The sequence below is a fragment of the Chrysochloris asiatica genome, unplaced genomic scaffold (assembly GCF_000296735.1).
Source record: "Chrysochloris asiatica unplaced genomic scaffold, ChrAsi1.0 scaffold00001, whole genome shotgun sequence".
NCBI lineage: Eukaryota > Metazoa > Chordata > Mammalia > Afrosoricida > Chrysochloridae > Chrysochloris > Chrysochloris asiatica.
This window is the reverse complement of record NW_006408519.1, coordinates 43996307-44019671: the sequence shown is the minus strand read 5'-3', so window position 1 is coordinate 44019671 and position 23365 is coordinate 43996307. Positions and strand designations below refer to the sequence as shown.

The window sequence follows — 23365 nt, the reverse complement described above, 5'->3', positions numbered from 1 at the left end:
GCAATTTTAGCATAAAGCACGAGACTTCAAGTCAGAGAGCAAAGGGAAAGGTGGTTTGGTTGTGTTCTAAAAACATTCACCCTAAGCAAAAACCTCAGACAACCCTTACTCTTATTTGGAGAAATAAGGACTGGGCGATACAGCTGTACCAGAGAATAGTGCTGCACGCAGTCTGATCCCTGCCCAGACAAGGCCGTCCAATGAACAAGGACAACCAGCGGCTAGTGCTGGGAGCCTACACATCAATTCTCCACTTCTTTAAAAACAAACCCACATTTGTTTGGGAAGGATGCTCAATGTCTGCCTAAAAATTAAATTTCTGAAAGCAACAGAGGCAATTAGAGAAACCAAAAACTAGCTCTATCAAACTACCAGAAGATACCTATTCACTTTGTCCCTAAGGTGTAACAAAAGAGACCAAGAATCCAGGGAAGCTTATTGGAAAGAACCGAGGAGACATTCCCTACCTGCTTTGACTCAAATTCTTAAAAAACAGAATCCAAGGAGTTCATCCCAGCCATCCAAAGGTCACAGAGTCTGCCGCAACCAGCCAGCTCGAACGTTACCTAGACAGGTTTGAATACTGCTTTGACTTGTAATAAAGATTAGCCTTTGTCTTCAATTTTGTATACTCTGTGCACTCCTTTGCCCCAAATCCTCTCAGGCTGTCTATTCAGGGATTCTCAATCTGTAGGGTGCAGCCAAGCCATCTTCCTCATCATAGAAAACCAGCAAACATCAGTGGTCTAAGGCCCGTGGCACACACAGTAATGACACTGGCTGATGAACACAAAATTCAGAGCGACCCATGGGCTAGAAGAGTCCTGGTCTGATGCTGCTGGAAAAACACTGAACTGCTAACCACAAGGTCGGTGGTTCAAACCCACCAGCCGCTCCTTAGGAACCCTAAACAGTGTTGCTATGTAACAGAACTGACTAGATGGCACTTAACAACAACATTATGGTCTGTAACTGAACAACATGGTCACTAATGAAATCATTCAATTCAGAAGCGTCTCCAACACGGAGGACTCGAAATCAAACGAAGACTCAGAATAACATTAGTTAAATCTGCTTTTGAAAGAGCTTACCTTGTTTTTGTTTTGTTTTGTTTTTTACTGTGAATGTTAAAAAGGAATTAGAAATGAGAACATTCAAAAAGTTAGACTCCCTACAGTTCCTGTTTTAGTTTTCTACCATTTATATCATGACAGGAAAATACAGACACGTTGGAAAAGAATCAAACAATGAGCAATGACAAATTGCAACACAATAGCTTGGCAACAATAGTGAGGTTGGCCCAGGATCGGGCCATTTTTTCATTCTGTTGTGCACAGGGAACGTACAGTGATGACTTGTGGTCCATATTGTGCCTTGGAGGGGCCCTGGTGGTGCAGCAGCTAACTTCATTGTTGTAGTTAAGTGCCGTCGAGTCGGTTCCTATCTAGAGAGACCCGCCGACTTTGTGGTTTAAACAACTTTGCAGTCCAGCGCATTAGCCCACAGCACCACTCCAGAAAGGGTTCAAATCTACCAGCTGCTCTAGAAGGGAAAGGCGTGTCATTCTGTTCCTACAGAGATTACAACCTCTGAAAGCCTACAGAGCAGTTCTGCTCAGTCCTACAAGGTTTCATGAGTCGAAAGCAAAACAACTGCAGTGGGTTTCTATAGCACCTGGATGGCAGCAGTGGAGTAACGGACACGTCATAGTTTAACTATACACTGAGTAGCTGAAAAGACATATGTCAGGCAGATTTAGCAGCAGCAGCTCTGGTCTCATCACACTGAAGACTGTGTTCTAGCTACGATCTGAGGATATGGACGAAGCTGAGTAACTCCCCGTCCCCAGTATACACAGAAGCAGCAGTGCTTCCCCCAACACTTGGACCATCAACATTGCTGAACACACCACAAAGTTGAAAGAATTTCTCCATGACAATGGTTATTCAGTTGCAAACATTTAGCATTTTACTGAATTAACTTTCTAAGAAAGTATCTGTACATATCAGCCCATTGCTTTATCTATCTGGCTAAAGACCAAAGAGTGGATCCATTGCACCATGAGGCAGGTGCATGTTTAGTTTAGTTTCGTTCAAATAGGCATGTTTTGGAATGATTTGCCAGTCATAAAATCCACCATTTTAATTCAATGAGCTCCAGTCACTTACAGAGTTGTGCAGTGATTGTGGAATTCCAGTGAGCATGCATGAATGCTTATCTGCAGTCAATTCCTGCGCCCACCCAGAGGCTTAGGCAGCCACGAATCTACTGAAGTGTCTGCATATAGTCTACACAGTCAGCCTGCTATACTGCGGTGGCTTGTGGGTTGCTGTGAGGCTATGCCACAGGTATTTGAAATATCAGCAAGGTCACCCAGAGTGGACAGGTTTCAGCTGAGCTTCCAGACTCAGGCAGACTAGGAAGGAGAGGCGTCACCAAACAACACCACACATTGTCTCCCACAGGCATTTTGTATAAACGGAATCATACAATATGTGGTTTTTGGTGTTGCTTCTTTCACGAAGTCATTTATTCCTTTTCAAGGCTAAACAGAAGGTCATTGTATGACTATGCCATGTTCGCGTTACCTGCTACTCCATCACTGGGCATCTGAACTATCGCCACGTTCTGGCTCTTATGAATGATGCTGTTGTTGTTGTTGTTGTTGTTAAGTGCCGTCGAGTCGGTTCCGACCCATAGCGACCCTGTACAGGGTTTCCGAGGGTGTAAATCTTTACGGGAGTAGAAAGCCTCATCTTTCTCCCGCGGAGCAGCTGGTAGTTTCGAACCGCTGACCTTAGGGTTCGCAGCCCGATTCGTAACCACTAGGCTACCAGACCTGTTATGAGCATCCAATTACAAGTCTGCATGGACCTGTGTTCATTTTCCACAGTAGGTATCTACAAGTCAGTGCATTACAATTTTCCAAAGTGGCTGCCTCAGTTAATATCCAACCCCCCAACCCCTCACCCCTCCAGCAATATTTGAGGCCCCAGCTTCTCACCTCCTTGATAATACCTGTCACTGTAAATCTTTTTGGTGATGGCCATTTCAGTGGGTGTGAGGAGATAGGATTCTGTAGACTTAAAACTGTGAGAACTTCTGACAAAGAACTATGCTAGTCCAGTTCCCCTCTGTTGCAGACCGTGTAAAGCTGGTCAGAAGTTCAAGGCCCACTGGGCCCGAGTGTTGAAGACAATGCAGGCTACAGGCTCTGAGGAACAGATTCTGGCCACCGGGCAGTCATAGCAAATTGTTTTTCATCTTAGTGCTCAGTTATGCTTTTTATTTAATTCCAAACATGAGCCCTTAGTATCCACAGATAAATGTAATATTTTCCTAAAGCCGAGACTATAAAGGTTTCAAGGTTAAACCTTTCTCCAAAGTATTAACTAAAAATGGCTTAGCTACTTCCTGGCTCTTTGTTCCATAGACAAAAGGACATTCTCCCTAAACCTGTCCCAGGTGCATGCTATTCAGCCAAAGTTCCTGAAAACCTGGCTCAGGAAGCCAAAACAGCGGGACTCCTCCCAAGCCTTTTGTCCTTCCTTTTCACCTTTCCCCAACTGAGCTCAGGGGCTATAGATATGTTAATTGGGCCTGAGAAACCAAGTTGCAGGCCTGGGATTCGAACCAGCAAAGTACGATGTAAAGTTGTCTGAATGGCTGGAGAATTACGTATACTAGCTGTACCTTGTCTTAGTCCCTCCCAGCTTGGTGTGAATCTCCTCCCCTAAATAAAACAGAGGCGCAGGCTGGCCCAGGTGTGCATTACAGGCAGGCGGTGAAAGCGAGCGCTACGGCTTGCAGGCCGTGCATTACAGTCATGCGGTAGAGTGTGCTATACGGCTGACTAGGCATGCGTTACTGACCAGCTAGTAAGGGGTGCGTATGGCCCGCTTAGCTAAAATGTTTACTATGCGGGATCTTACCGCCCTCCTGGCTAATATGTTCACCACACCTGATATGCCTGACGCCAGTAATGTATCCACCCTGGTATTGGGGTGTCTCTTTGTCTCCCTCTTTGCGTCTTTCTGTGTATTCTTCTGCTATCCCTATCACCGCCAGATATCCCCTCCTCATGAACCAAACACTTGTGAACAACCAAACAACTATGTCGAGGCCAGTCCCCGACATAAATGGCACCCAACGTGGGGTACGAAGGATGGGGTAAGTAATGATGCTCGATCTGAGATGGCCACTGCCCGGGCTAGTCGCGAGGCCCCTGGTCAAAGAGTATCCAGGCTGGGAAGGGGCAGTAAGGAATTGAAGGAGATGGGTCAAATACAGCCCAGTCTCCATTCTGTATATCTTAAAATTCTTAAGAAATCTCTGCAAGAAAGGAAAATGTGTGTTGATGAAGGAAACTTGTCTAATTTTGTTAAGTTTGTCCAGCTGATTAGCCCCTGGTTACCTGAGAGTGGAATATTAGGGGAATCAGATTGGATAAGAGTCGGGAGGGACATGAAACTTTGGCTTAGGGAACATAGCAATGATAGCCAAGATCCCATTCCTGAGAACGCTATCACCTATTGGTGTATTGCTAAACAAACTCATGCTGAAGCTAATTTGCCTGCCGAGTCTGAGAATGATTTTTGAGGTTGTGATGAATCTCTCCCTCTCCTAGATGGAACGAAGCCAAAAGAGCTTGATAAGAATCCCCTCACCCCTAAGTATATATCAAATTTAACTAAATTGCAAGAAGTGTCAAGCTCCTTGAGTTCAGATACTGAGAAAAGGAGTCCTGAAAATGAGCTTACTTTAGAGGAGGAAGCCGCTCGATGTAATGATTTAAATGGGTCCTCTACTCATGGGTTTATTGTAAAACAAGCTTTCTCTCATGCTGAAAGTACTGATTTACCTGACCTCTCTAGTACAGCCGGTTCTGAGAAAGAATTTCCAGCTTGTGATGAGTCTTTGCTAAATTCAGCTGGTGTACAAAAAGAGTCATATTTTTCTAGCTCAAGCTTTAATAAAGTAAATTCTGAGGGCGAATTCACTCTAGAAGGAGAGGCTGCCCAATATCAGGGCCCAGATTGGTTTTACAATCGCCACCGCCCTCAGCTTAAAGAAACAAAGAGTAAACCCAAGCCACGGCGCTTTCGCCTCCAAGCAGCTGTGAAGGAGGCCCGGTATCAGGGCTCAGAGTGGTCCTATAACCGCCGCCACCCAAGACTTACAGTTACAACAAAAAAATTCCAAGCCACCGCGTTTTTACTTCCAAGCGGCTTTGAAAGGAGCCGAAGCTTTGCCTCCAGCGACTGGCAGGGCTGACTCAAGTGAGGTTGGGCCGAGGTCGGATGGATCTTGTGGGGACTTTGTGGCTCGTTCCTGCTTATCTGAGGGACAATTTTTAAGGTGGAAGGTTAACTATGAGGATGAGGTTAGAAGATTGCTCTCTGAAAAAGAGGTTGGAGCTGATGAATATGAGATCAAAGGATTCCCGGTTTACACGGGAATGGGAAACTTGGGGCGAGATTTTATCAATATAATACTCCCCTATACCAGTGAGCAATTTGTGTGGCTTCTTAATTTTTCAGAGGATTCTCCCTTAGCATTCCTGGCCTTTACGGTACAGGTTTTGTTTCACCTGCCAAAAAATCCTCTGCTACATTTCCTAAAGACCCAGAAAGTAATTTTTCCTTCGGCCGTTAGTGCGCTCCCCCTCACAGAAGGCCTGACTGTTTTTTCAAACGGTTCTGGCACTGGGTCTGCCAGAGAGGTTTTCTTCTCTTCTCATCTAATGATTACAGTAAGGCTACAAATGGCCAAGGGGCTGCTGCTGACTACAACTCCAGGCCAGGCAGAAAGACCGAAGGAATGGTCAGAAGTGAAAATACTTCTGTTGAGAATCTGTCAGGGCTTCCTGAAGGCCTCAGGATAGGGATGTGCCACGAACGTTCAGACTAGTTAACCCAACTTCCCTTTGTTTAGTTCTAGAGCCACCTCAGTCTCAAACATGTAGAATAACCCATGAGGGCACGACACAGCAGTCCTGGGGGTCTCCAGCACTAACGTCTGCTGTGACCTCAAGACCACAGGGTATCTGTCCCTAGTAGTGAGACATGGGATGTGCCAGCACTCACATGGAACTGAGTGTACATGTCATAAATATCCATTCACACAATGAAGGAAGGGAGGACAGGATTTCAAAAATCTAAGAAATCCCTAGCTGTCCCTAGGGCAGAAATCTATTCTAAAAGGGAACAGACAGACTAGAGGGCACCAGAATCAGATCCACCTACATAGTTGGCAGCCATCGCGGAGGTCATGGGAAAGCTGTCACCTCTCCAGTCCCGAGTCCCATGGGGTCAGCACACCCTCATATACAAGTGTCCCCGAGGACTGAATGCAGTGCAGAGATGGAAAGCCTGCTGCCAGATGCAGCACAAAGCCGCAAGCAAAAGCTACTTCTCCTCTTTTCTGTTTACTCTCTTTGAAATGATTACAGGGGCCACGCATTGAGTGCCCATTTCCCTAGTCTAGACTCTTACTTGCCCCCCACCCCTCTTGTAACTGCTCCTTAAATTTTGTGGCATATTTTGCCTTCAGATCATTTTTCCTTTAAATTAAGACCATGCAAAACCTAGGCTTAAGGAGCTCTGGTAGTGTAGTGGTTAGGAATTGGGCTGCTAACCTCAAGGTCAGCAGTTTGAAACTACCAGCTGTTCCGCGGGAGAAAGATGAGGTTTTCTGCTCCCGTAAAAATTTACAGCCTCAGAAACCCTGTGCAGGGTCACTATGAGTTGGAACCAACTCCACAGTACATAACAACAACAAACCTAGTCTTAGATTTTAGATGCCAATTTTTCCTTTTTCTTCTGTGTTTATGTTTGTTCTAACAGGGGTAACTTCTGAGTTTCATGGAAAAGCAGGAATCTCATAACTAGGGATGAAGTCAATCACTGTTGAGAACCGTGCAGCTAACTAATAACACCACCGCCGCCTCTAGGCGACACAACTGACTCTCTATTGTTCACCTTAGGAGAACCTTTTAGGAATGAAAACATCTTCTGGTAAAGAGGATTTTTCTGAAGGTCGGCAATTATTTCAGTTTCTTAAATTGTGTGCGATATAATTAAAAAACAAACACCACCACCAACAAAAACCCTACATGTAATCTTGAGATACACTGAAATGAAAGTTTAGATTTACTAGCTCTAACTCTCGAAGTAAAGAAACTCACATTTCAGGAATCAAAATGCCTGAAACAGAAATTTCCAATGCAGCCAACTGGCTGCTGTCAAATTACTGAGCGGATCAAACCTCCTCCCACCCAGCCCTCCACCCACAATCGTCCTATGTCTAACATCTTTCCCAGTTCCAATCCATTTTCTCGAAAAGAAAACAGGAAGTGCCCGCTGCTGTTTTTGTATAAAAAGAGCTGTCATCAGGGAAAACCCTGCAGGTAATGGCCCACTACCATTAGCTCGATTCTGACCCATAGCCACCATAAAGTTCCCGAGGGTATAATATAAACCTTTATGGGAAAGAAAGCCTCATGCTTCACCTGCAGAGTGCCTGATCATTTTGAACTGCCGACCTTGTGGTTCCCAGTCCAGTGTTGATCCTACAGTGCCACACCAGGAGTCCAAGGACGGTTGTTGGAAAGTGCTGTCAAGTCAGTTCCGACTCATAGTGGCCCTATGTAGGGTTTCCTAGGAGCAGCTGGTGAGTTTGAATCGCCGATTGTGGAACAAACTGACCTAGCAGTCCAGCGTATTATCCTAAAGCACCACCTCAGGAAAGAGGTTACTCACCTGCATCAAATTCACTTAACAGAGGTCTGTTAAGTCCAGGTTGTCATAAGATACAAATCCAAGGCTAGAAATTAGAGCTGAGAAGACCAGTTGGACAGTAGAAGACACAGTTACCTTTTCCTTCCGTGTCATTCCCAACATGCCACTGCCCATGCCCACCGGCAAGTTGGAGGCTGGGCTCTGTGAGGACACAGAGCGTGCACACTGCCTGATGCACGCTAACCACCACAGTCCAGGTGCAGAGGGAGGGGGACTAAGTGGATGAAGACTATTGTGGGGTTGGTGCTGGACTGGGTGGGCAGTTTTCTTACCAGGGCTCCCAGTGAACTGAAGCAACAACTGGGATGGTGGTGCAGGACTGGGCAGGACTTTGCTCTGTGGACACAGGTCTGCGATGAGTTGGAATGTTCTCGATGGCACCTAACAACAACAACTCCTCCCCCTACCCAGCCCTGCACCCAGAATCATCTGTTCTCTAACATCTAACACATATCCAAACAGTTTTTTCAAAGAGAAAAAAAAAAGGACCTAGGCCAGTTTTTTTTTATAAAAAGGACACAATTTTCACTAGGATCTTTAATTACATAACTCACATCTGTTGATTATTTGTAAATGTCTGCCTATATATGACTAGAAGGAGACACATACTTATTTTGGCTAAACTTCCTTGGATGTAAATTAGAATATCATACAAGGGAGCTTCAAAAAATTCATGGAAAAGATTCCATTAGCCTTTTAATCCATTTTTTCCACAAATTTTTTGAAGTCCCTTTGCATTTTATTCTGTGGATTATCTCATATAAATGTTCTTAACTCCATTTAAAACCCTTTTCTTAAGTGTATAAAGAGCAAAATATTAGACACATAAAATAATAGTCCTTTTATAAAATGCATGTACAATGACATCATAGATGTCCAAACACTGTCTGAATCACTGAAAATGAAGTCTTTTCCTATTGTCTGTGAAGTTATAAAAAAAAATTAGCAGAAAAACGGAATAGTTAATGTCAAAACCATAAGTATTTCACCCAGTATGCTGTATGATTTATATCAATCTACCAATCAATATTAAAATGTATCTTATCCTTTTTCTTCTTTCTTATGAAGAGTAAGTGCAGGTAAAGAATTTCTTTCTTGGTCATAACTGGTGTGGCACTGTAGGATAATGCACTGAACCTTAAGGTTGGTTTGAACCTCCTGGGCAAGCAGGTGGGACAACTTTAGGATGCGAAAGGATTAAGGCAGGAGAGGGCCCATAGACTGATATCCGGGACAGAGGAGACCATGGGAAAACCTAAGGTCCTAGAATCGGCCCCAGCTCTCCTCAGTTGTTTCATCTTAGGAAGCCAGGCAATTGAGCCAACACTTAATGAAATCCTACTCAGCTTGTCTTCAGTGTCCAGTTCAGACCCAGTCTGGACCAGGATGACTATGCTGAGTACTGTATTCAAACACACCCACACTGACAACTGAATTCCTGTAACACCCATAATTAAGCAACCCTTCCCACTAGGACCTAGGGTAACTAATTCACTTCTGTCTCTGAAACCTCCTTCCTGGTGCATGTCAATGTTATCAGACACAAGAAGCCAGCGCTCCAGAGCTCTCAATATAAGGCAGATCACAAAAAGTGACAGAGACAGACTTTCATTCCTTTGTGTTTACAAACAAAGGGAAAGAAAAGTAACCATATGCTAACAATCAGAGTGAGAGGACAATGCCCCAGGCTTCTCCCTAAGGAATGAGAAGGAAGCTAGAGGAGAAGGAAGGTAAAGCAGAGCTTCCCACCCTAAGGAGATATACTTCCTCAGACACTGTCTTATCCTCTCAGCAGACAGCAAATCTGGACCTTGTTGGAGAAGAAACAAATTGCCTTTTTTAGAACACCTCTCCTCTGTTCTATGCAACGGACGCTCGCAATGCAGTTGGTCAGCAAAAGAGAAGCAAAGGCACTGCATTGGACATTGCACAGAACAGAGAATAAGGACAAGTCATTGCCAACATGTGGCACGGCAGGGCTCGGACCGCTGGACTGGACACCCAGCCATTCACAATGTGGACCGTGGACCCGTGGCAACGGCACCTCCACCCACCCACCCCCACTCAACCTGCTGCTCAGACTCTGCCCTCTAGGTGAGGTGTGTGGATGGCCACAGCCCAGATGACCCCGAGGACGCTCAGGGGACGAGCTCCCTGAGCCACCCTGCCTGCTCAGAGAGGTTCCAGCTGTCTCATCACCTCTCAAAGCCCGTGAACACCAGGCAAGAAATAAAACAACCACCTCAGAAAAACCCTCTCACAGAGATGAAGAAAGGTTGCGAAACGAGCTACGGACTCACAAGGGAAAAGAAAATGATCCTTCAGTTGTGACTGCGTCGGGGCACAGCCCCCTGGGCAGCTCATTAAAGTCTTCAGGTGCCCACGCTGGAGTCTTGTGCTTCCCAAGGGCACCTGGTGAGTGAGTCATGGTGGCGTGAGCTGGTGTGAGCTGGTGTGCTCGTGCCGCTGCTACCACACGGCATTTCCTGCTATCACCTGCTGCTGCTCATAAAATGGAGAAGTAAGCACAACAATTCTGGATGTTTACAAACCCTCTCTCCACCAGACTCTGCATTGCTGTTGTTGTTAAGAGCCATTGAGTCAGCTCTGACTCACAGTGACCCTGTATAGAGTTTCCAAGAAGCAGTTTCTGGGTTTGAACTGCCGATGATCTTGTGGTTCGAAGTCCAGTGCTGATCCTACAGCGTCCGACCAGGACTCCAGACTTTGCATTGCCGTTGCTAAAGGGTAAAATGAGGCCGAACATGAATTGTAATTGCTTTTTGGTCTCTGTCCTTGTCCTTCAATAAAACAGTCCAAATGAAAGCACCAGGAGAGCTTCCAGTTACAACTCCACATGAGAACTCATTAGGGGTCTATTTCCCATGTCCTGTCCTTTGTAAAGGCCGAGAGCCACCCTGGTGGGCGACTTCAACACAGACTGCCATCGCTGGTCACCAGGAAGTGAATTCCAACTCCTGGTGATCTGAGTTTCAGAGTAAAACTATGCTGTGAACTTTCCCAAGAAGATCTCTCTTCCAAGGTACCTCTGGGTGGATTAGAACCGGCAGACTTTCATTGGGTGGAAACAGGCTTAACAGACTCTGGTCCTGTGCCCAAGTCTAGGTTCATTTTATGTTGTCGGTAATCTCTAGGACACAGCCTTGATCACTAATAGTCCAGGGAGAGACCTGACCTTTTATTTCCCCCAAATACACTTAGAGATTCAGATGAATGTTATTCTAATTGATTTCATGTAAATTTCTACCTGAAAGCATGCACATAGGCATCAGTTTCATTGATAAATTTGCCTTCCTCCATTCCACTGATGACTTCTGGGTGAAAAAGAGTTAACTAGTAAAAATAACTTCCTACTGACAAGAATTTGAGATATTCAATACCTTGCGTTTAAGAGTTTTTCCTATAAAAAATAGCCACCAATCCAGAAACAGAAAACCCAGTGATGAGTGCCAGGCACCAGCCCCATAGCTTTCACACACCACAGGTCTGGACAATGAGTAAAACAACAGCCCCTCCTGGACTCCCGCCTGTGACTTCAATCTGCAGGCCAGTGCTAAGCCACAGAATTGTAGAATGAACAGCACAGTGATGAAGTCAGCATCTAGCGACTGACTGTAGCGGTTTTGGGTCAAATCGGTTCCCACAGGCAGCGGTGTTCGAGGAGCGGCTGGTTGGTCTGAACCGCTTATCCTACAGGCCTCCTGTGAGTGGCAGTGATTCTATGTAAGCCCAGGAGTATCTTACTTCAAAGTGAATCCACTGAGCATGACACATCACTGACATCACACTGACGAACTCATAGAGCTGTTTTTGGTATTAGTACAGAAAACAGGAGCTCTGGTAGCATAGTGATTACGGATCAGGCTGTAAACCTCAGGGTCAGCAGTTTGAAACTACCAGCTGTTCCGCAGGAGAAAGATGAGGCTTTCTGCTCCCGTAAAGATTTGCAGCCTCAGAAACCCTGTACAGGGTCGCTATGAGTCGGAACCGACTCCACGGCACATAACAACAACAGAAAACATTGAAAGTGTTGTCACGGCATGCTGATCTAAAACTATGAAAATCAATGAATTACACCTACCTGGTTACTGCTGGGGTTGGTACACCTCTTGTACGCAAGGGGGTCTTCCCTCGAACCACTGGAACGTCAGCATTTTCGGAACCACCATTCAGGTATGTCAATTCCTGAAGCTGTGCTTGCCTGATTTCATCATTATAGTCCTAGAGGGGGAAATGAGAGCAGACTTCACCTCAGGCTAAAAGGAGGAATGGACTTAGGATAAAAACAAAATGTTGTGTTTTTATTTAATATAAAAAGACAGGAATGTAGCCGAATTCACAAAACAAGATCCAGGTTTGTTAAAAATGAAAATGTGTCAATTTCTAAAAACTAGGTGGGGAAGTCCAAAAGGATATTTATCCAACTAGTCTTTTCAGTATCGTCCATAACCCCTCCCCCAGGCCATATGTTCCATGTGACTCTTTTACGATCACATAAAAATACCATGTATCCAATATATGGGAATAGTTATTTACAAGGCAAGGAACATCTGTGGAGCACCACGCTATATGCCAAGTAAGGACCCAGGAAAGGAGAAAACCATGCACAAGGTCAAGTTCGCGCTCCTGAGTTGAGGAACCAGACACACAATTTCTCCCCATACGTATTCAGTGTAGTCCTGGTGTGTGTGTGGCACTATGGGTTAATGCGTTGGACTGCAAGGTCAGTTTGAACTGTAACAATGGCAGTTCAAGCTCATCAGCCACAGCTTGGAAACCCTAAACAGGGTCGCTATAGGTCAGTACCAACTCAATGGCACTTAACAACAACCACCACCACAATAGCTGGAATTTAACATCTCTGAAAACACACCTATCATCCTCTTCTTAAGAACCTGCTCTAACCTTCTTCCACAGACATGCTCAGTCTGATGTTTAACTAAGAAACTTAGCGGTTTGTCCTGACTTCTCCTTTCTTCCTCACAACCGCCAGCGTCTATGAAGGATCATTAAGAGACATCTCCCACATAAATCAAAGTGTGCTCTGCTGTACAAACCAAGTCAGGTCAGGTCTCAACAGTCAGGATCGTGTGATGTCAGGAAGAAGGGACTTGTCTCAGGAAGTAACAGGTCAGGATGGGTGTGAATTCACAGAAGAAAGTGGGGCAGCAGAGAGAGCCTGGCCGAGGGAGTATTGTGTGTGAGGAGTCAGAGTCACAGGGTGGCCCTGGGACTGGAGTACGCAACTACAGAGCATCATCGGGGTGGGGGAGGGGAGGCTTCAAAGCTGACTTCTTAGAAGTAGATCACCAGACCTTTCTTCCCAAGTACCTTTGGGCAAACAGGACATGTTGTTGTTGTTGTTAAGTGCCAGTGAGTCGATTCCAACTCATAGTGACCCTGTATAGAGATTCCAAGGAGCGTCAGGTGGGTTTGAACTGACGACCTTAGCGTTTGCAGTCCAGTGGCGATCCTACAGCTCCACAGCAGGGATCTATAAAGGTGCTTAAAACAATTATTGCAAACCCCACTGATGATGTATAATTGTGTACCTAAAGTTAAATGTACAAAGAAAGGGGAAAACGAGATGCAACAAGGCTAAATATTCATATTTGATTTAATATTAATTTGAAGCAATTTATGATAAAACTGAATACTGCAATCAGTAGAGCAACCAACAAGAAAACAACAACAATTAAAAGGTATTAAATGGTAAGCTAAAGTCTATCTATGTACCTCGAAAGGAGGCGGTAAAATAAGAGACCAACACAAAAAAATAAAGCATGGGACATAGAAAAAAGAAGTAACCAAATGGTTGATGTAAATCCAACCACATAAATAAGTACGTTGTTGTTGTCCAGTTGGTTCTGACTCATAGAGATTCTGTATGCGGTTTCTGAGGACAGGTTGATGGGTTTGAACCACTGACCTTGTGGTTATCAGCTCAGTGCTTATTCTCTAGTGCCATGCCAGGATCCAAATAATTGCATTATATCCAATCAAAAGACAGAGGTTTCCAGATTGGATCAAAACAAATAAACAAAAGCAAGATCCAGCAATACGCTGTGTCAAAAAGAAAAAAAATTTGATCCCGAAACATAAATATGTCAAAATAAAAAGGAGAAAAAACACATGCAATACAGTTCCCTAAAGAGGCTCTGTAAGTACCCTACAAAAGAGACGGGTAAAAGCTTCCTAAAGAAAAGGAAGCTCAGGATACAAGGCAGATATGACCAGGACAAAAGTACACACACCTAAAAAGAGAGTCCAAAATTATGTAGAGCAAAAATCGAGAGAGGGGACAAGATAGCAGACTAGGTAGACATGCTACACAGACCCTCTACACCAGAGAAACAAGATACAGAATGGAACCAATAATAATCTTGAACCCTGAGCTTCAGAGGGAAAGGCTAGAGAACTGAATACTGACTAGGGAAAGAAACTGAAGAGGAGTGCCAAGAAAGGCACTACACTGGTAAACAGTCTGCTGGCCTGACTAGGTGTGGCCATCTTGAACTTTTCCAAACATCAGCAGATCCAGATGGTGGCCTGATGGATGCACACCGGTGGCTGGAGATGAGAAAGGTGAGATTCTCTCATGTTCCCGCACTCTCCTGAAGACAGATGGGTGGCCAGCCCCTGCCCTCTGCCTCTCCCTGCATAGCCCTTGCTCAGCTGGAAGTCAGACAGGCTGCTTTGAGTTGGGTGCAAGCTGTACCACTCTGGTGGCTGCAGGAGGGAGAACTTGACACTTTTGAAACAGCAGAATTCTCAGAGTCCCTTCCTGGCCTGCCCTAGACTAGCAGGAACTCTCATCACCAGCCACGCTGCCCCCAGGCATCATCAGGCTGGGAAAGAGTTCCATCTGGGAACAAAGGCAAGGACCCTTTGAGCAGCCATTATCACTGCCTGTGTAAACTATTTATAAATTGGGTGCCATGACTACAGACACCACCTAGGCCTGCAGGAACTCCTCCAGGGGCCAGGCACCACACACTTATCCCTGCCCTACAAACTAGTGAGCCTCTAGGCTGGCAGAGCCCCTGGATTTCTCCTCTTTGTGTCCAGGCAGTCTTGCTTTTTCTGCCCCCTTTATTGTTGTTTGGCATTGCCCCACCTCTTTATAGTTTTCTTGCCCTTTCCTTGTTGTTTACCCTTTCTTTTGTCTACTTTGCTTCTGTCTCTCTTTTTGATCCTCTTGATTTTTCTTTACAACTCCCTTTCTCTTTTCTTCTTCCATATCCCTAGTTTTGATTCTTGCTTTTTCTTTTTTTTCTCTTCCACAGAATTATTTTCCTTTCCCTTTTTACTTACAATATTCTTTTTCTTGCTGCTACTTGTTAAAAGAAGAAAAATTTCAAAGAAAGCCTAAGCTTTGTGTAGGATACCACCAAGAGCAATAACTTATAGGTGATCAATTTCCAGAACAGAATAAATAAATATAATAAATGAACAAAATATATATAAACAAAAATAAATAAATGAACAGAGAAAAATGAAGAGCTGTTGGAACCAAACTTCCCTAATATTATGAAAGACAAGAAGATAAGGAAGCATTCAAGAAACTGAACAAACCCCAAACAGAATAGAACAGATGAGAAAGAAAATCACCAGGTCACATGAAAATCAAAGTTTCTAAAACCAAAGGAGAAGAGCAGCACCAAAGCAAATGAAACTTACTATAAACAGCAACTAACTAGGCTAAGCTCTGAGTTTGTCAGCAGAAACCATGGAGGCAAGAAGGCAATGGGATAACATACATAAAACTCTGAAAGAGAAAAACTGCCCACCAGGAATCATGTTGTTATTGGTTAGGGACACAGAGTTAGCTTTGACTCACAGGAGATCCTGTGTACAGGGTTCCAAGGACCAGCTGGTGGGTTTAAAGCGCCCTACTGCTTACCAGTCCATGACTTACCATAAAACGCCACCCCAGGACTTCACCAAGAATTGTATACCCAAGAAAACTGTTTCTTACATATGATGGTGAAAATAGGGCATTTACAGATAAACAGAAATTAAAGGAATTTGTAACAACCAGACCAACTTTACAAAAAGTGCTAAAGACAGTTTTCTGGACAGAAAGCCAACACCACCAGACCATACATAACAATACCCAGAAGTCAACCCAAATATAAAAAGATCCAAAGGAAAACAAACCTACAAGACTGAAAATAATGGAACCTGAGATACCAATCTGCAAGAAAACAACCGCAAAGCAAAAAGAGGAAATAGTGTAGTTACTGGGATGGTGCTGTAGGATCAACAGTGGGCTGTGAACCACAAGGCCAGCAGTTCAAACGCACCAGCTGCTCCTCAAAAACCTGACACAGGGTCACTATGAGTCAGAATTGACTCTACAGCACTTAACAACAGTGGAGTTACAGAATCCCCATACAACAAGGAAGTTATGTAGATTTCAAGATAAAACAGACTGTTTTATACTGGGGAAAATTAATAAATTACAGGGTTGTTGTTGTAGTTGTTGTGAGGTGCCATCAAGTTGGTACCGACCCATAGCGACCTTATACACAGCAAAAACGAAACACTGCCCAATCCTGGGCCAACCTCACTACTGTTGCCATGCTTGAGTCCCTCAATGCTGCCACTTGGCCAATCCATCTCGTTGGGGTCTTCCTCTTTTTCTCTGACCCTCCACCTTACCAAACATGATTACAGGGTAGTCTCAAGGAAAATGAATAAACCTTCTCATCAAAATAAAAAAGGAAATTCATAAAAGTTCCATAAACATTAAAACAACATCAACAAACAAATATATAAACAATGATAAACAAAATGAAGTCAGCACAGAAAATTATGTGGAACAAATTATGTGGCACCACACACATATACACAAAACAACAACAACAACAACAAGCAAACAGCAAAGTGACAGCAGTCAATTACTGCTATCAATAATTACACTGATAGTCAATGGGTTCAATGTACCAGTCAACAGATTGAGAGTAACAGATGGGATAAGGAAATATAATTTTTAAATATGATGCTACAAGCGACACACATTACACACAAAGTGAGAAAAAAAAAAAAATCACTCTAATAGCAATACAAGACGAGCAGGAATGGCAATACTCGTTTCTGATAAAAGCAGAGTTTAAGGCAATGACCAGCTTAAGGAAATAAAGAACATCCTATAACAATTAAAGCATCAAATGACCAAGAGAAGAGAACCATAATAAAAACCTATGCTCTTAATGAAAGAGCCTCACAATACATAAATCAAACTCTAACAAAATTGAAGGAAAACTAGCCCAGTATACAATAACAATTGTTATTGTTGTTAAGTCTCGTTGAATCAATTCGTAACCATAGTGACCCTGTATAGGGCTTCAGAGGAGCAGCTGGTGAGCTTGAACCACCGACCTTGCAGTTTGAACAGCTTTGTAATCTGGTACATTAACCCACAGCGCCACACAATTATAGCAGATTTTAATAAACCACTTTAGATGGAGGAAAGAACTACCAAAAACAAAACAAAACAAAAAATCAATAAAGACAAAGAAGAACTAGAGAACGTCTCAACTAATTTGGCCCTTCCAGATTTATACACAGTACAGTAAACATTCTTTTCCAGTGCTTACAGAACATTCTCCAGAATATACCATATGTCGGGTCCCAAAGTAAGCTTCAATAAATTTGACAACATTGAAATATTACAAAGCGTCTTCTCAGACCACAACACTATAAAATTAGAAATGAACAATAAAAAGGACAAGGCAAAAACGTCAAATACATGAAAAGTGAATGACATCCTGCTGAATAATGTGTTGTTTTTCAGTGCCCCCAAGTTGGTTCTGACTCATAGCGACCCTGTGTACGGTTTCCAAGGAACGGCTGGTAAACTTGAACCACCGACCTTGTGGTTGAAATCAACCTCGTGGTGCAGTGTTTTATCCTACAGCACCACACCGGGACTCCATCTGGGGAGAGACGGAACTGAATCCATATCAGTATTAGAAGTCAGAAGATGTGGACCCGGCCTGTCCCGACTAGAAGAACTGTGCCTTGAATGTTTCTGACCCTGAATTGTTTTCTACTAAAGTATGGCACTGTAGGATCAGTCCTGGACTGAGAACCACAGTTCAAACTCCTTGGAAACCCTATACAGGGTCCCCATGAATCAGAACTGACTGCATGGTACTTAACAACAACAACAAAGTATTTGTCCTGGTGTGGTGCTGAAAGATAAGCACTGGACTGTGAATCACAAGGTTGGCAGTTCAAACCCAGCAGATGTTCCTTAGAAACCCTATACAAGGTCACTCTGTGTGGGAACTGACTCGATGGCACTTAACAACACAACAACGTACCTAATACATCTCATAATTGTGAGTTCGGTGCCTGAGCTGTCTGAGGCCACTGCAATGGATTATGGAACCCAGATAAGAAGCAGAGAGTGCAGAATGCCTAGCTGGTTCATTTTTTGAACAACAACATAAGCCTGATACTAAAACCAGGTGAGGCTATCACTAAGGAAGAAGGCTCTAGACCAATATCCCTTCAGAATGTAGAGGCAAAAATTCCTAACTAAATGCTAGCCAATAGAATCCAACAATGGACCATAAAAATAACATATGATAACCAAATGAGATTTATACCAGGTATGCCTAAATAAGTCAAGAACAGAAAAACAAACAATGTAATCCATCACATAAATAAACACTAGGAAAAGAACCGCATGATCATATCGGTGAAACAGATAAGGCATTTGACAAAATCTAACACTCAACACAAAAGGAACAGAAGGGAAATTCCTCAACAGAATTGAGGGCATACATACAAAACTGTATGTGCACCTATTCCTAAGGGAGGTGATCCAATGGAATATGGAAATCATTGAACAATATCATTAATATCACAGTCAAGTAAAATTGTGCTGAATTCAGAAACAGCTGAAGTAGTACACTGATGTACTGCCTGAAAGTCATGCCAGATTCACAAGAGGACATCAGATGGAGCTTAGCTGAAAGCAGAGAAAAGATGTTTATTTGTGATTTAGTGACCATGCCAAGCATTCGGCCGTGTGGATCATGACAAACTGTGGATAACATCATAAAGAATGGGCATTCCTGAACTCTTCATTGCGCTCATTAGGAGCCCATAATAGACTGACAAGCAGTCTTTTGAATAGAACAAGGGTATGCTGAAAGTTTATTTCAGGAAAGGTGTGCTCCAGGGTTGGATCCTTTTACCATACTTACTCAATCTGTATGCTGAGCAAATAAACCAAGAAGTTGAATTATATGAACAAGAATGTAGCATTGGGACTGCATGAAGATTCATTAACAACCTGTGATATGCATATGACACAAACTTTTTTGCTGAAAGAAGAAGACTTAAAATTCTGACACATGAAAAACAAAGACTACAGTCTTGAGTAAGAACTGTAACTCAATGTAAATAGAAATCTTCACAACTGGACCAATAAACAACATCATTATAAATGGAGAAAGCAGTGAAGCGTTTCAAAACTTAATCGTACTTGGACCCACAAACAAAACGCATAGAAGCAGCAGCCAAGAAATCAAAGAGCACGCCTTATTAGGCAAACTAACTGCACAAAGATGTCACTCTGAGGACTAAAGTGAACCTGACCAGAGTCATGGTGTTTTCTACAGCATCTATGCCTGTGAAAGGTGGACAGTAGGAAGCCCTGAGAAGAAGTGATGCTACTGAATTATGGTTGTTGCTAAGTGCCAACTCTTTGGCTGTGACTCACAGGGACTCTGTGTGGGTTTTCGAGGAGCAGCTTGTGGCTCTGAACCACCAACTTTGAACCACAACCTGACCTTGTGGTTGAGTGCTTACATCAGGAATCCTTGAATTAAGGACTGATGGAAGAACACATAAATCTATCTTGCAAGAAATAAATACATGAGATTGTTTCTCTGCAGTGGGGACAGTGAGGCTTGGTTTACCTTGGACAATTTATCAGCAGGGACCACTCGCTGTAGGATATCATGTTTGGCAAAGTGAAAAGTCAGAAGGAAAGCTAAAGACCCCCAACAAAATGGACTGACAGATGGGGAGCAGCCAAGGAAGGGTTCAAGGGCAACAACAATTGTAAGGAGGGCACAGGACCAGACGGTGTTTCATTCTGTTGGGCACAGAGTCATTATCAATTGAAACCAATTCAATGGCACCTGACAACATCCAAAACCAAATGTCAACATTACCTTGAAAGGAGAGGAACTGAAAGTGAGAGTAACTGAAAGTATTCCCCTTGTGAATGGGAACCAGACAAGGATGTCCTCTGTCCTGGGGTGGCGCCATAAGGTAAGCACTTGGCCTCAAAGTCAGCTTCAACAGCAAGGTCAGTGGTTCAAACTCACCAGCTGCTCCTTAGAAGCACTACACAGGGTTGCTATGAGTTGGAACTGACTCGATGGCACTTAACAACAATAGTTAAATACTAGGAGTCCTGCTGCGGTGCTGTAGGATAAGCACTTGACTGCAAGGTCAGTGGTTCACACTCACCAGCTGCTCCTCAGAGACGCTATACAGAGTTGCTATGGTCGTAACCAACTTGACGGCATTTAGCAACAACAACAACAACAACAACAACAACAACAACATTAAGCTGGAAGTCTTAGCCAGAGCTAAAGCAAGCAAAGGAAGTTAAAGGCTTCCAAACTGGCAAAGAAATAAAACTCTATTTGCAGATGGTATGATACGATACACAGAAAATCCCAAAGATCAGCAAGAAAAATACTTAAACTCATTGAAAGAGTCAGCAAAGTATAAGGGTATAAGATCAATATTCAGAAATCAATTGGATTCTTTTACTCTAATAAAGAAAGTTCTGAAAAGGAAATTAGAAAACAATACCATTTATAATAGTCACCCAAAAGATGAAATATTTATGAATAAATCTAAACAGAGAAATAAAAGACCTACACATACAAAAACAAAAACAAAAACAAAAAACTACAAAGCACTATGAGAAGGAACTAAAAGTGACCTACATAAATGTAGCAATACGCCATACAAGTGGGTAAAAGAATTAACACACTGTGAGTCAGAATACACTTGACGACACTTAACAACAAAAACAAATGTCAACATTACACCAAGCTATCAACAGATACAATGCAATCCAAATCCTGTTTCCAACATCCTTATGTCAAGAAATGGAAAAAACTAACCCCCAACTGCATAAGGAATGGCAAGAGGCCAGGGTAAGCAAAGCATTATCAAAGAAGAAAAAAGTAAGTGGTCTCTTGAGTTTCTGGAACTCAAAATTTACTATACACAGACACAGTGGTCAAAAAAAGCCTGTTATTGGTACAACAAATGACAAAGATCAATGGGACAGAATTGAGAACCCCAAAGTAAATCCATCTACCTACAGTTAGCAGATCTTTGACAAAGGACCAAAACATATTAAATGGGGAAAAGGTAAGTCTCTTCAACAAATGGTGCTGGCAAAACTGGGAATCTATTTGCAGAAGCATGAAACAAGACCCATACCTCACACCATATATGAAAACAAGCTAAAAATAGATGCAGACCCTAGAACTATGAAGGAGCTCTGGTTGCATTGTTGTTGTTATTGTTGTTGTTAAGTGCCATCGAGTCGATTCCAACCCATAGCTACCCTGTATAGGGTTTCCAAAGAGCAGCTGGTGAGCTTGAACCACCGACCTTGCATCTCAAACGACTTTGCAGTCTGACGCATTAGCCCACAATGCCACACCAGGACTTTGTGGTAGCATTAGTGGTTAAGAATTGGCCTCCTAATCTCAAGGTCAGCAGTTTGAACCTGCCAGTGGTTCTGTGGGAGAAGGATGAGATGTGGGGAGACTGGGACTCTCCTGCATTGCTGTGGGGACCATAAACTGGTGTACCCACTGTGTAAAACAGTATGGTGCTTCCTCAACAAGGTGCAAATAGAAATAAATGACTCGGCAATCCTTCTTGCCATATGTTGTTGTTGTTAAGTGCCATCAAGTTGGTTTTGACTCAGAGTGACCGCCAACCTTGCAGCTCAAACTGACTCTTGGTCCAGTGATTACCCTACAGTGTCATACCATGCATACAAGAGCCATGGCATGAACAGATTTTTGCACACCATGTCACTGCAGCACTGCTCACAACAGGACAGTGATGGAGACAGCCTAAATGTCCATCAAGGCAAAAATGGTTACACTGACTTTGGTTCACACACGCAATGGAACACTACACAACACTGAAGAATGACGATGAGTCTGCAAAACTCCTCACAACAGGGTTCAGGAAGAGCAGCTGGTTGGTCTGAGCCACTGACCTTATAAGTCACAGTACAGTGCTTACCCTACAGTGCCATTACATTGAGTAAAGTTAGTCCATCACAAAAGGACAAATATTCTAAGTGACCTCTATTATGAGAAGTCAAAAATAGGTTTTCACACTAAGGCAACCATACTTTGATGGTTACCAGGGGTGGGAAGGAAGGAAGAGTAAGTCACTCCTAGACAGTGGTTGTTGTTAAGTGCCATCATGTCAGTTCTGACTCATAGTGACTCTGCATAGGATTTTCAAGGAGCAGCTTGTGAGTTTGAACCGCCAAACTTTTGTTTACAGACCTCGCAGCCCAGTGTTTACGCTATAGGATAAGGCAATATACAACAGAACACAGGTCGGCAGAAGAATTACGGAGGCATGGGAAGCCACGGGGAAGAGTACAAGAGTTAAAGCAAAGAGAGGTAAATACTGTTATACACACAATCCTGTAATAACAATGGTCTATGGGTAGATGGGGAGTCCTAGGGTGGTGCGGCGGGTTAATGCACTTGACTGCAAAGTTGGTTTGAATGGCAAGATCTGCAGTTCAAGCTCAGTAATCGCTCCTCAGAAACCCTGGACAGGGTTGCTAAGTGTCTGAACTGACTCGGCAGCACTTAACAACAACAACAGCAACAACAACAACAACTGGGTAGATGGAATCCTGGTGTGGTGCTGTGGTTCAATGCTGTGGACTGCAAGGTTGGAGTTCAAGCTCACAAGCTGCTCCTTGGAAACCCTATATGAGGTTGCTATGAATCGAAACCGACTTGACACACTTAACAACAATAACATGGGTAGATTATGACTTCTGGTGTAGCACTGTAGGATCTGCACTGGGTTTCGAACCACCAGGTAGTCAGTTCAAACCCATCATCTGCTCCTTGGAAACCCTATACAGGGACACAATGAGTCAGAACCGGCTTGACGGCACTTAACAACAATAACATGGATCCGTGGATCAATACAAGGCTGACAGAGTGTGGGATGGTGAACGGGAGTAGACCCACTAGATATAAAAGTTTGACAAGAGATTTGCACCTGGGTATTTCCCTTTGCTGTTAATATATCCATGAATGTGGTAGAGCACACAGGGGACAAAATTACAAAGACTTCTTAGACATTACCAAACACCCTGAGGGAGTGAGTCCCTGGGCCTGGGACCTCAGGATGGCAGTCTTGAAAGACATCAAGGTCAATTAGCATTGTTGTTGTTGTTATGTGCCGTGGAGTCGGTTCCAACTCATAGCGACCCTGTACAG

The 23365-nt window shown here is 43.5% G+C and overlaps 1 protein-coding gene across 1 annotated transcript in view; it reads right to left on the bottom strand.

Annotated features, from left to right (window-relative positions):
- Window positions 1-23365, bottom strand: part of LOC102830618 (KH domain-containing, RNA-binding, signal transduction-associated protein 3-like) — a 225650-nt gene that overhangs the window by 81168 nt on the left and 121117 nt on the right. Inside the window, exon 5 of the mRNA XM_006830720.1 lies at window positions 11902-12041. Coding sequence (XP_006830783.1) covers window positions 11902-12041 — 140 coding nt within the window. The remainder of the gene's footprint in view (window positions 1-11901; window positions 12042-23365) is intronic.